The 13,043-nt window shown below is 41.9% G+C and overlaps 1 protein-coding gene across 1 annotated transcript; it reads right to left on the reverse strand.

Moving 5' to 3' along the window:
- Positions 1–503: 503 nt before the first annotated feature.
- Positions 504–12,928, reverse strand: matr3l1.2 (matrin 3-like 1.2). Its single transcript, XM_042073815.1, has 20 exons — positions 10,501–12,928; positions 7,562–7,623; positions 7,410–7,448; positions 7,218–7,321; positions 6,715–6,773; positions 6,227–6,346; positions 5,970–6,095; positions 4,131–4,289; positions 3,913–4,037; positions 3,270–3,822; positions 3,071–3,185; positions 2,941–2,960; positions 2,720–2,842; positions 2,491–2,619; positions 2,293–2,415; positions 2,074–2,204; positions 1,635–1,956; positions 1,373–1,523; positions 1,166–1,281; positions 504–1,028 (listed from the first exon to the last, which is right to left on the reverse strand). Exons 1-20 carry the CDS (start codon positions 11,296–11,298, stop codon positions 975–977), a joined length of 3,429 nt encoding a protein of 1,142 aa, XP_041929749.1. The 5' UTR covers positions 11,299–12,928; the 3' UTR covers positions 504–974.
- Between the last annotated feature and the right edge of the window lie 115 nt (positions 12,929–13,043).

Consider the following 13,043-nt stretch of genomic DNA (forward strand, 5'->3'; position numbering starts at 1 on the left):
AGCATGTCCACCTGCTGGCCCAACCAGCTACACCAGCAAAAGACCAGCAAGAGCTGGAAGAAAACCAGCAAAGACCATCTAAAACCAGCTACCAGCATTTCTAGCTGTTTTTTCAGCAGGGATTTACATTGCTAAAGGATAAAAATATTATTCACACATCAAGCCCAATGGTTAATTCTTGCCTTTTTTTTTTTAAACTACAGATACAACAGTATCTTAACTCGTGTGTTGCTCAGATGTTCACACTCTTCATAAAAGGCCTGTAAAGTAAATTGTGCCTGGTCTTTAATATACTGACGAACTGTACTCATCTAACAAGCACAAGATGACTAGAGAAACCTCCATGACTGACCGAAAGTTCCAAATTGCGGCTAGTCCTGGTACATTTTGAAATCCATTTCTGCAGCTTCATCTTGTACACTTGTCCCCCTAAGTTCTATTATGTGGACATCAAAGCATTTATAAATGGATACCAAGAGCAACTAGGAATAAATACATACCAATGAAAATTAAACATTTATTTAACACCCCTTCCATACAAAACAGGTACATGTACATAGGGACTGGTAAACTCAGCCCAGTCTTGATCTTTAGTTGGGTTAAGGGCCATCATCAGGCAGAGAACTGATACATTTATGTAAAAATGACAAACCTGGGCATGTTACCCAGTGTACAAAGACTTCAGTGACTAGTTCATGAATTGCCATTTTTCATACCGTGTGTACATCCCCACATTTCATAGAGGAGCATGTCATAAAATGTGAAAATAAAAGCCACAAAACACAGAAATGTGGTAAAAGGTTGTAATGCAATAACCTAAACAATTATAATTACATTCAAAGGAATCTGCATATTCAGAATAATTATGCAAGCCTTTTTACCTTATCACAGTAAGTAGACAGGTGCAAAATGGAAAAGAACACTTCCCCTGAAACTTATAAGAACACAATTCTAAAAAAAAAAAAAAAAGAAATTCAGTTCTTCGCGCCAGAGCTCAGTGCTTTTGCTTTATCCTTTTCAAGGTGTTTCTGGAGATAAGAGGGGAAAACAAAGTTTGTTTAATATACAGCCTAGCAACATAATTATGTAACTTTGTTTCAAAGCAAAAAGATGCTATAGGTGACTACTAACAACGGTCATTTTAAAACTGTATGTTTCACCATACCTTTAGTTTCTCATAGTGGGCCTTGCTGCTGCAGTGAGTCTTCTTAGCAGTCTCCTCATTAGAGTAGAAGAGGAAGCACACTCGGCAGTAGTAACCCATCTTCACAAACTCCACACCTTAAGTTGTACACACAAATAATCATTTTAGGCCTGGAGTAAGCATTTCCTTTTCAAAGAAATGTTCTTGCATATTTTAAATCTCGCTCACCAACAGGGATGTTAGGCTCATATGCACCAAGAGTAAGTGGGGTAAGCTCAGGTTTTTTCTCAGCAGGCTCAGTGGGGGCCGCCTCTTCGGTCTTTGGGGCATCCTCACTGGAAGAGGCCGCTGGTGGTTCAACGGCTCCATTTTTGGAGTCCTTTTGATAACAAAAATGTAGGACGTTAGCGGGGAAAAAAACCCCAAACAAAATAACAAAAGCCCCAGATTCATTGGGTGTATGTATACTAGTAAGGGTCCAGATATGTACCTCTTCAGCATTTATTTTTTGGTCATCTGTGTTGTCCTGCTTCTCTTCCTTCTTCTCCGCTTCCCCTTCGTCCTCCCCCTCTTCCTCCTCCTTCTCCTTCGCACTCTCCTCAGGCTGTTCACTGGGCACTTCTGCCGTTGACGTCTGCGCCGTGTCCGGCTGCTCGGCCTCCTTGTCCTCCTTCAGCTTCTTGGCGGGAGGCTGCTCGTCTTTCTTGGCAGCAGCCTTGACGGGCGAGTCGCCCGTGTTCTGCCCGTCTGCGGCCGTGCGCTCCCTCTTCGGCGGCCGTTTCTCCTCAGGCTCTGGGCTCGGCGGTCTGTGTCTGAATGGAAGAAAGCAATTTAAATGTTTTTATTTTTTATTTTTCCCCCACACATGCATATGCCATGGAAAAGTGCGGCAGACACGCACATTTGCTGTGGTCGGACAGGAAACTCACCCATGTTTGAGTTGTTTGTATTTCCTGCTCATGTAGACAGTCAGACGTTTTCCTTGGAATTTGGGTGGATTGTTCTTGTAGGCCTCTGCCATCGCCTCAGCATCTTCCCCCCTCTCCATTTCAATGAAACACTGTGGAAAAACTTAATTTTAGCACACAGCTCAATTCCTTGAATAATCTTTTCGAAACCATCAACCTGTGAAACACAGATTGCATTACCTCATTGCGAGATCGATTCATATAGTAGCGTCTGATCTTTCCAAATGGCTCTGCAATTTTCAGGAGGGTCGCGTCTGATGTTTTGAAGTATGGGATTTGTCCTACATATATGACTTTGCCGCTCTGTGGAGAGAAATATTGTCTGTAGAGCGTCTACTTCTTGAAAATACAAAAAAATGCACTGGAGGAAATCCTTACCTGAATGGTTGCATAAGTCTGAGAATGGTAAATCTTCACTGCTTTGCCACACACAGACGGGAGCACATTACTGTTGTAGAAACTGACCATAGCCCTTGCTTCTTGCTCATTTGAGAGCTCCAGGAAAGCCTGATATGTGAAGAAATGGGCAAGCCGTTAATATAATCCCATCAGATCATCTTAATTATTTTTTTTTAACACTCCTTTGTAACGTTTAAATCTGACTCACCTCTGGCCGAACATTCAGAACCAGGTGACGGACAACTTTCCCAAATGGCTTGGCGAGTGACAGGATTTCGTCAAGATAATCAATGCCTCTTCTGAATCCAACGACATTGACAACTCTCAGTCCCTACAAGGAAAACATGTTATATTAGTGATTTAGTGCATTTAAGAGCTTAATATATCTTACAAAATCTTATAATTACACACTAATAACATGTCACTTACCCCACTCTTCCTTGAGCTTCCTGTTGAAACATAAAAAATAACATTAACACAAGACATAATGTAAACTATGCACATATTAACACAAAATGTAAAACACAACACAACACAAAAAAGAAACAAAATCACAAACCTGATGAGTCCCTTCCTCTAGACTTTGAATCGAGTCGGTCTCCATCGTCTTCATCAGCTAACTCGTCCAGAGTAACAAACTCATCCATGTTCTCAGGGAAATCTGGCTCACCAGTCTACAATAAACAAAACTAGGTGTTACTACTCTGAGACAGCAGTACATGCCCTATGTGAACAACACAGATGTGGTAGCAACTTGCCTGGTCCTCTGATGGCTCCTCGGCAACACAGTCATCCTGAGCCCCCTCATTTGCTTCCGTGTCTTTGCCCGTCTCCGTCGAGTGAGACGGCTCGGCTGCCTCCTCCTCCTCCTCCTGTGCAGCGTTGTCCTTTGAGGTGCCCTCTTTCTCCTCCTCCTGGGCTTTCTCTTGTGAAGCTGCGTCAGCGTCAGCTTCTTCGTCACCCTCCACTTCGTCGGAGGGCTTCACATCACCCTCCTCCTCGGCGTTCTCCTCCGATTCGGGCTGGCCAGCCTTTTCTGCGGCGGCAGGCTCCTCCATCTGCACGTCCTGGTCAGGGTCCTGGTCACCTTCCTCTTGGTCGTCCCCTTCCATGACCCCGGCCACTTCGTCGCCCGATCCTTCTGCCTGGGCATCATCCTCCTCTTCGGCGGCCTGGGATGTGTCGGCCTTCTCGGACGAGCTCTCCTTGCCTTTGGAGGCAGTGGAGGACCTCTGGCTCTTAGATGACGTTTTGGAAATGGAGCTGTTGCCCTTCCTGTCCCTGCCTTGGCCACCCCTGCCAGGATTCACCCTGCAACAACAACATCCATCGTAGTACTAACCTGTACAAAAATATATGGAAAAGTTTTGTTTCAAATGAAGTCAAGTGTGTTTTTCTTACGTTAGGGTCTTGTATTTAGTGCAGATGTTCAAGCGGATGCTTTTCCCTCTGATGGTCAGAGGGTTCAAGGTGTAGTATTTCACTAACATTTCTGCATCATCCGGAGTTTCCATTTGAATAAATGCCTGTGAGGAAATGAATGCAGAGAATTTGACTGCGTGATCACGTGCAGAGAACACAAGGAAAGTTCATTGTGGAATCCAGACAGAGCAGTCTACCTCGCCGTTCAAGAACAGGTGCTTCTCAACCGTGCCAAATCGACGGGCGACTGTGAGCAACTCTGACTTCTTCTCATGATCTCTTGGTAGATTTGAGAAAAAAACAACTTGACTTTGTCTGCCTTTAGGGTCCGTAGGTTCCTTCTCATTTTGACTTTTCTGTGAAAAGCACACACAAACACATATTTCAAACAGAGATTATTAAATAAGAACTATTGGGTTTGAGTCTAAAACTATCAAGATACCTACTCGCGTGTTTATTTTCGTATCAGTTAAAACCATTTCTCCTAAGCTATAGATGCGGTACGCAGGGTTGTTGCAGTCCATCTTGCGTGCATGTGTTAACACATCTGCCCCTACTTGCAGCATCAATTTACATGTTGTTGCGGTCAGAATACTAGCAGGACTTTGGCAGCAGCCAGATTGGTAGAGTTTGCCTACAACTGATAGCAGCTAAGAAAACATATACTCAACTCCCTCAATGGTAGGTCTATCACTGGTGCGGAATGATTTTTGGGGCCATTCTCTCAGTGAGCATACTTATTACATCTATAAGTATATAGACCCAGGTACAATAACTTCAGTATTTGACACTTGCTATTAAAGTGTTCAAATTATAGGCTTTATTTTTTGCATCTATGAATTCATGGAAATTAAAAATATTGTGCGAAATTGAATCTACCTAGCATGGACGCCGGCCAAACTTAGCCCCGCCCACCACATTTGAGGTCGGGAAGTTTGATCTCGCCTTGTTCTGTTGTGGAGCAACTATGCCCAAACCAGAGCCGTTTGGACGATTCAAATTAGGCTTTGTACAATGATGGACAGATGATCAAGAGTGCCTTGTCCATCACATCATCTGAGCATGCTTGGGTTGATTTTGTTTGCAACAATCACGCTGTGGCTAAGTTAGACAGATGGCTTCTAAGACCCCATTTACACATAGGAAAAATGCATATTATTTCCATACGGTTTGGCTTTTCTTTTACACGAAAACGGAGGTTTTATCACTGAAAACTATTATTCCTGAAAACTCCGGCCAAAGTGTATATGTGGGAAAACTCCTGTTTTTCTTTCATCAAGGGAAAACAGCATTTTTGCATAGTGACATGATGTTCTCTTGTTTGTTTGAAATGTCTGATTGACCACCTGTTTGCTTGAGGGGTTTGCAACACCGTTCCCCAGCTGTTTTTAGCATAGGTGTGAACAGAATTATTTTGAAAAGCGAATAGCCTACCCTGCTACGTATTTCGTTGTCTTAGATTTCGGGTGTTGTACAAGATATTCACAGCGCAATAACTTCGATTAATAAACGATCAGAAAACACAGCATTTGTGGAGAAGAAGGATGGTTTGAGTGTTCTTCCTACAGCTCACGGTAAGCCATTTCGTTCCTCTGATTGGTTAGGTCTATCCAATTGAGTGCAGAGGCATTTTCCCCACAGTATCGGTTGAAACACGCCCCAATGGAGCAGGATCAGACTCAAATTCTGACTAGAATTGAGCATGACTACGTCAGGCTAGAATTTACCATTTCAAAAGACCCTAGTATTGAATTCAATTGCTGTAAATTCTGAAGTTTCGGAAAGAATACAAATGCTAACTTAAAGAATCAGTACTGTATCAAATTGTGATAATTTCCACACCTAGTGGACTAGCTGATGGGTATGACTGTTAGGTGTGCTAATCTGGCATCTGAATTCATCTGAAGATTACATCAACATTTATTCCTTATAAGAAAACTAAGTGGGACATTGCTTCATAGTGTTGCATTAAGAGCCCTTATAAATTACAGACTGGAAAATAACAGTTATCTAAAGCGTAACAAGAGAAGTCTTACATCAATAACAGCGATCTCTCTGGACAAATACACCTGGACTTCCTTTCCATGCACAATTGCAGGTTTCCTCTGATAGAACTCAGCTACAGCCAGAGCCTCTTCATGAGTCGCCATTTCAAGGAAGGCCTGTTGAGAGAGTACGCGCATGTACAATGATTACAAACCGGTCCTGTTCAAACCGCTCCAATATGAACAATGACAAACAGAGAATGTTAAGGCTATGTGGCACAATATGAAATTAACATTTTGCCAGGTACCTTCTTCTTGAGCACTAAATGCTCACGAATAGTCCCAAAAGGTTTTGCTAGAGCAAAAAGGCTATTTGACGACAGTGGCTTCCGGTCATATTTTATCACCACAACTCTGCCTCTTCTGACCTAGAAAAAGAGGAGAAAAGGTGACGAACACTAACAGATCATGTTAGGAGTCCCTGTGACTGATAATCCATCCATTTATCTATTTATCTGTAGGACACATGTGGACAATGTCTAATGCTGAGACTGTGGGGACTAGGTCATTAATTTGATCATTAATGATAAGAAATGGGAAGTAAACTATTTGTGGCTCTCCATACAACTAGTTAGTTTTTGTGGAAATCACAGCTGAATCATTTTTGGTGGTCATAAATACATAATGCATTTGTTGGTTGACAAGTGGCATTGCATGACTGCCAGATACTAACTCTGTAATATTGTGGAAAATATTTGTGCGTTCACAATGTTGTACAAATCAGGTCATGTCCTACCTTTCCAGGTCCAGGAAGCGACTGAGATTTATTTGAAAATCCATAGCCAGAATCAGACCCTGCAACGATGAACAGATCAGAGGCATTATCAGCATGACTGCAAAATCATTACCCATGACAGCAAAATCAATGTATAAACCTTGGTTAACAGGTGGGGAATTATTACATTACATTTGGCTGACACATTTTTAACCAAAGCGACTAACAACATGGTAAACAGTTTTCTCTCAACAATTCTAGGACAATTTAAAAAAAGGTCCAGTCCAGTAGAGTCCAGTAAGAATAAGTGCATCAGTGAGTGCTGTTTTTATACAGTCGAGTGTCAGTTCTAGTCAGGTGGTAACTAGTGCTAGGATCAGCAAGACTAGTTGTAAGTAGTGCTATGAGGAGATGTGCTCTGAAGAGCTGGGTCTTCAGGAGTTTTTTGAAGATGGAGAGGAATGTCCCTGCCCTAGTAGGAACTGGCAGTGCGTTCCACCAACGAGGAACTTGGTGGGACTTACCCCAGCCGGAACTCATGCCCCCTCTCTGTAGCCCAGTTCCTCTTGGGGCAGCCCCCAGAAGGCCATCAGAACGGTTGGGTGTGTCCATTGGATGCGGCCCCGAGCTACAAAATATAAGCAAGTTTCTACGTTTCGACGTTCTACGTCATCAACAGATCAAATAAAAATGATATAAATTTTAGAGGTACATACACTCTGGTGGAAGGCATGTGAGGATCCCAATCTGGGTACCTAAAAAAAAAAAGCACGTTTTTCATTGTTAGTCAATTGACAGTTGTGCATTGTGACAAATCTTATCTACTCCATTCATTTAGTTTTTTATATAAATCATAATAAATCCTTACATCTGCAAGAGGAGTCTGCAGTTTTCTGAATGGCGTAAGCCATTGGTATGCTGGTTCCATTCCTGTGGGAGTGCAAATAAAAATTATTTTGACATCTGCACATGCCAATGATTAAACAATTCAAATTGCTATGACGTGGCTATTAACTGACTGGAAACAGGCAGATATTTCATTAAGCTTTTAAAAGTTTTGGGTTTGCTCAGCTATTTGGTCTCAATTGTGTATGTGCATTACCATAAGCCCTAATCATTTCTTTACTGTATGTGCATTACCATAAGCCCTAACCATTTCTTTACTTCACTATCAGTGCAAAAACATATAGTCCACATACTCTCTGTGCTTGCAGCCGGTTGATGTTATCAGAAGCATAGAACCGTGATCAAATTTGGCCCTTGGGGAACAAAGCCTAGTGGCAGCAGAAGTAACAGCGAATACTGGGAGTGATAATGATTGTAGTGATTACAATAGACAAATAATGACTATTAGTCAATCAAACGTTTACATTGATTTCTTTATTTTATCACTTTGGGTCAGCAAACAGGGTCATTTTTTTGGGACTAGTGTTTTCACTATTTAAAATTGGAACTTTACATTTTAACCCCAGGTGGCAAGGTATTGCAAAGACTTCTGCGTAAAATGTCTCGGATGTTGGCTTCGGACTGGTTTGCTGAAGCTGAAACTGTCAAACCATCAAAATAATCAAAAAATCCTTTCCAGGTTGACAAGGAGCACAGCTTGTTTCATGACCTCCCAAAAGAAATTAAACATTGTTTTTGGGCCCCATGTTTAAAAACAATTTGCTGCTTAAAAGTTCAGTATGGAGGATTTAGTGGCATCTAAAAGTTGAGGCTGCAGACTCCCACTAATTGGAAAGGAGAAGGCACAGTGACCGTTAGAAAAAGCAAAAGGCCTTCTCTAGTGTTCTGGACTACAAAACAAACATGGCAGAGTCAACGGAAGAAGATTCAGTCCCTATGTACATAGATGTGAAAGGCTCATTCTAAGCTAAATAAAACACAACAATTTGTTCTAACAGATTATTGGCCTATAGCCTACATTACTTCCATGTTCTGCTGACACACTTATCCAGAGCAAACTGAGCTGATCTACAGTACATTGTTAATTATCTTTTCACGGAGTGTTTGTTGCTAGCCATGTGTCTTTTAGCCTGGAAGCCAGCCCATTAACTTACTATTCACTCTGCCCACAACATTTTAATTTGGAAAGTTCAGTCTGGAGTCGCTCCATTGAGAAGTCTACGTGCTGGAACCAGAGGTGTTACAGCCAATCAAATCGTTTGGGCAGGCTTTATACGAGGATGGACAAATGAGCAACAGTGCCTTCATTCACGTCATCTGAGCGTGCTCGAGTTGATTTTGCTTATGACAAAAAGGCTGTCAGTAAAGAAGCTAGATGCTTAGATTTTGATGTCCCTGCCCTGCCGTTGTAAATACTTCTTACAGCTTGAGCACCCCCCCGCCCCTCCCCTTTGCATCAATTACTTCAAAAATCTGCTCTATAAAATAATAGCTTGACAAGATATGATGGGAACTGATGGGAAAGTTTAGTTCAGGGTCACCAACCCGTGGATAGCGATAGACCCTGTAGATCTAGGGACTTTCCCAGTAGATCCCGATAATAACAGGAAAAATAAAAAACAGGTCACCAAATTCCTGCATGTTCGCCAACGTTTTACAGGGCCTAAATTTCACCACACACATTTTACAGTGCACACAAAGAGAGGCACACACAAAGAAAAACAAAAGTTTAGCGATCAGGAACTGTCAGGAATTTTGCAAACAGGAGGATTAGAGTAGAGTGGCCATGAGACGCGAGGGAACATGTGTTCTCCATTTGAGGAACGTAATCGATTGTTGACATGCAGACAGCTACAGACACAGAGCGCATAGTAGCCCTAGGTTACTTTCACTTTTGTAGCTTGCACATTCATTACATGAAAGATGCTTCATACCAAAACAAAGAGCAAACATTATCAAATTTTTCATGATGTGTTTGTCACAAACACTTACTTCAATTAGAAATTCAAAACCAAAATCATGTAAGTAAAGACTATGTTAACTCTCATTGACGCCTGTATAAGGAAGATGCGATTTCGGTTTGTAAAATGTATGCCATCCTTGTGTAATTCACACTAAAAGGTACAGAGACAAGGAGCCACGAGGGGGTGGAGGTTGTGATATTTTTGACCGGATACATTTGCCTATAATAAATAAAAGGCCTTAAATTGGAAGTATTGTGGCTTTGGTTATCTTTTGACGCTTCAAGGTAGACCTTGCCTTTGTTCAGGGCTGAGGTCAGGGATCTTGGGCTCAAAAAAGGTTGGTGACCACTGGTTTAGTTGATAGATGCAGGAATTCGACCTGAAGAAAACCATTTTGACCCATCCATCTGGGATACATTTTTATAAAGGTACTAGATTTTCTTTTAGCCTTTATGTTTGCTAGTACATTCTCCAGTTGCTCTTCTAGACCGGCAACTACAAATCTGTGACAAAACGGACATCATGTAACTGAAAAACACACAGCCGGTGTATTGTTCTCGCAAACGTTTAGAATGTTATCTTTAGGCTAGTCTGTTTTCTATGCTGCTAAATATCTGCTCAAACCCAAAACTTGTAACAAGTAACCAGGTTATGATTTATTCAAATCATAACATGAAATGAACTTTAATTTGAAATCACTTGAAAAGACACCAATGACAACCTAGACAATCATAAACAGAATAGATTATATTTTGTAGCATGATTGCTCAAAAAGGAGTGAAGTTGAATGAAAAGAGGGAACAAATTTTTGACTTCTGTTGAACAGCTAGGCCAATGTCAATAAAAGAAATGACCCAAAGTCACCCACTTTAAGAAGTCGATGCAGAGAGTATTAGGGTATGTGTATATGGAATACAAAGTGGTGTGGATTACTCACCATGGTAGAATGCACATCAAAGTCACAAAGGGAACACACATGTGGAAACATGTGGGGCATGACTCCCAAGAAGTCCTGCACTTTACCCTGGGAAGGGGACCCCATTCTTCTCTGCATAAGCATGCTGTCAGGTGTTGAAGAGGAGCCCATGCCAAGCCCACGGTAAGAGTCATGGGAAAGCTCAGAATACTGACGGTCTCGGTTGCCATTGCTGGCACCAGTGTGGCCATAATCGATTCGGTCATACCCTCGAGAGGACATGTCTTGCATGGAACCGTAACCAAAGTCGCCTTGTGCACCGCGGCCTGTTGCTTGCCCCATGGAGGGGTCCAGGTGCCCTTCCTGCATATCTCCCCAGTTGTCTCTACTTGGTCGGTATGAGGTTTCTGGGGAGAGGGCGGACATGTCCCTAGGGTCACCAGACATGCGGCGGCTGGCCTCCACCTTCCGGTTCTTAAGCTGCATGATAAGATTGGGCAAAGTTTCCACACTGATGTTCTCCTCTGGAACTTGAGCCAGCTCATCCAAGTCTGTGGGCGACAGACCAAGGCTGGCGAACAGCTTCATAGTGTTGCTAAGGTGACTGCCCACACGACGGGAGAGCTGAGGGTCATGGTCTTTTCCTTGTCCGCCTCCTGGGCCTCTAGCCATGTTGCTCATTGGTCGAGAAGTGGAGCCATAAAGGCTGTTGGAGCTATGCTCTCCCATGCTGTAATTCAACGTTTCAGCAGCGGCAAGTAGCCCGCGCCCTACCGCAAAGCCTTTCTGAGCACTGTCGCCCGGAATCTTCTGGGACATTGCTGAGGAAGAGTTGTGCTCTGGATGGCAAGAGCAGAGTAAGACCGCTGAAGAAAGTCCTCAAAAGTGAGATCCAAGGGAAAAATTCAGTTCAAAGACCGAAAGACAAATCAGTGATGTGAAAGGACAACTCCTCTTCTATGGCAAAATGAAATTAGTCTGCAGAAACACAATGAAGCAATAAATTCTAGCATGCCTTCAATTTAGACATCAGAGGCATAGGTCAGCGATAACAATTCAATAAGTAGATATATGAAGTCAATAATAATACTCTCAAGAATTTTCCTGTGGAAAACGTAGCTGGAAGAATCACTTTCAAAGCCAGAACACAGGACAGGAGAGGATACTACTGAGTGGGATCACAGATTCGAAAGGACTACAAATGAGGCTCTGGAAAGAGTAATTCCATAATGGGAAAAATGCAAAACTGTAAATAATATTTAAAAATAGCATATATGACCATTATGATCTCAAAGACTGCTTGGTGGAAATAAGGCAGGATAGGTCAAATGATTTGTCAGTATTCTTGTAAATCTAGTCTACCAAAAGAAAGTTGATGACCGACCAACACCCCCATTTCCCAAAATGAACATTCAGCCAGTATTAAAAACGTATTAGAAATTATCACTTCCTAAAGCAGATCTGAAACATCAACTTAACATAATTGGAAAAAGCACGGGAAGGCTTCAATCTAACAACCGCTAACAAGAACATATGATCCCCACAGAAAACTTGGAGGATTGGGAAACAGCCCAATTAGACAGCTCAACAGCATTGACGCGCACTAATGTGTGCATTAGATACAAAGAAAGAAATTAAGACAGGAAACGCATGCAAGGCATGCCAAAGAGCATAACGTTTACTAGCACGAGAACCAGTCAGCTAAACCTATAACTTCGACATTGCTGTAGGCAGACAAAAACATGCGATGGATAGTCTTAATACAACTAACGTTATGTAAATTAAAGCAATATTATTGGCCGACTTGTTGATTAACCAATGGCGATAGACCATTGATTGGTCATTTGATCTACCTCGACATAAGTTAGGTTACAAGGTTCAAAGGTTAGGCTAATGTAATCATCTTCAACTAGCAAACAACGGCTACCTTTAAATATGACGGCCAACAATCAACAATCTATACGCAAGATTTGACTAGGACAAAACTAAATAAAAGAAAGCAATTGATTCTATAAAAGCCAACTGCGTTCACTCTATGTCCAGGTCAACTGTGTCTTGACTACATTCGGCATGGTTCATGTTAGCTAGCCAACAGAATTAGCCAGCTTGTTAGCAAACTAGCTAACTGCACAACAAACGTGATGCTAACGATTACATTTAGATTGACGACTAATTGCAATGCTCGATACGCAGATAATTCAATTATAGTGCCGATTAACCTTCAAACAGATTCTGTGATTATTCCTCTAAGACCAAGTTAAATGTAACGTCAATGGCCGCCATTTAACCTTTACATTTAACATTACGTTATCTTGGCCGAAATAGGCCTAACGTTATGGAGAAAAAGGTCTAACCTGAAGAGTTAATGATATTTTTTGAAGTTGTGGGAACAGTGACTAAATCATCACACAAATAATTACAACATTCACGATGTTAGTATTACAACACACAACAATAAACAATAAAACTTAAAAACTTACTGCGTGTCTCGAGTCCGGATTCTCTAGTACAGCTAGACATTCTCTGGTACAGCGATGCGAGGAGCGCTCTTATCCTTCAACGTC

This window comes from Alosa sapidissima, chromosome 20 (genome assembly GCF_018492685.1).
Source record: "Alosa sapidissima isolate fAloSap1 chromosome 20, fAloSap1.pri, whole genome shotgun sequence".
Lineage (NCBI taxonomy): Eukaryota > Metazoa > Chordata > Actinopteri > Clupeiformes > Clupeidae > Alosa > Alosa sapidissima.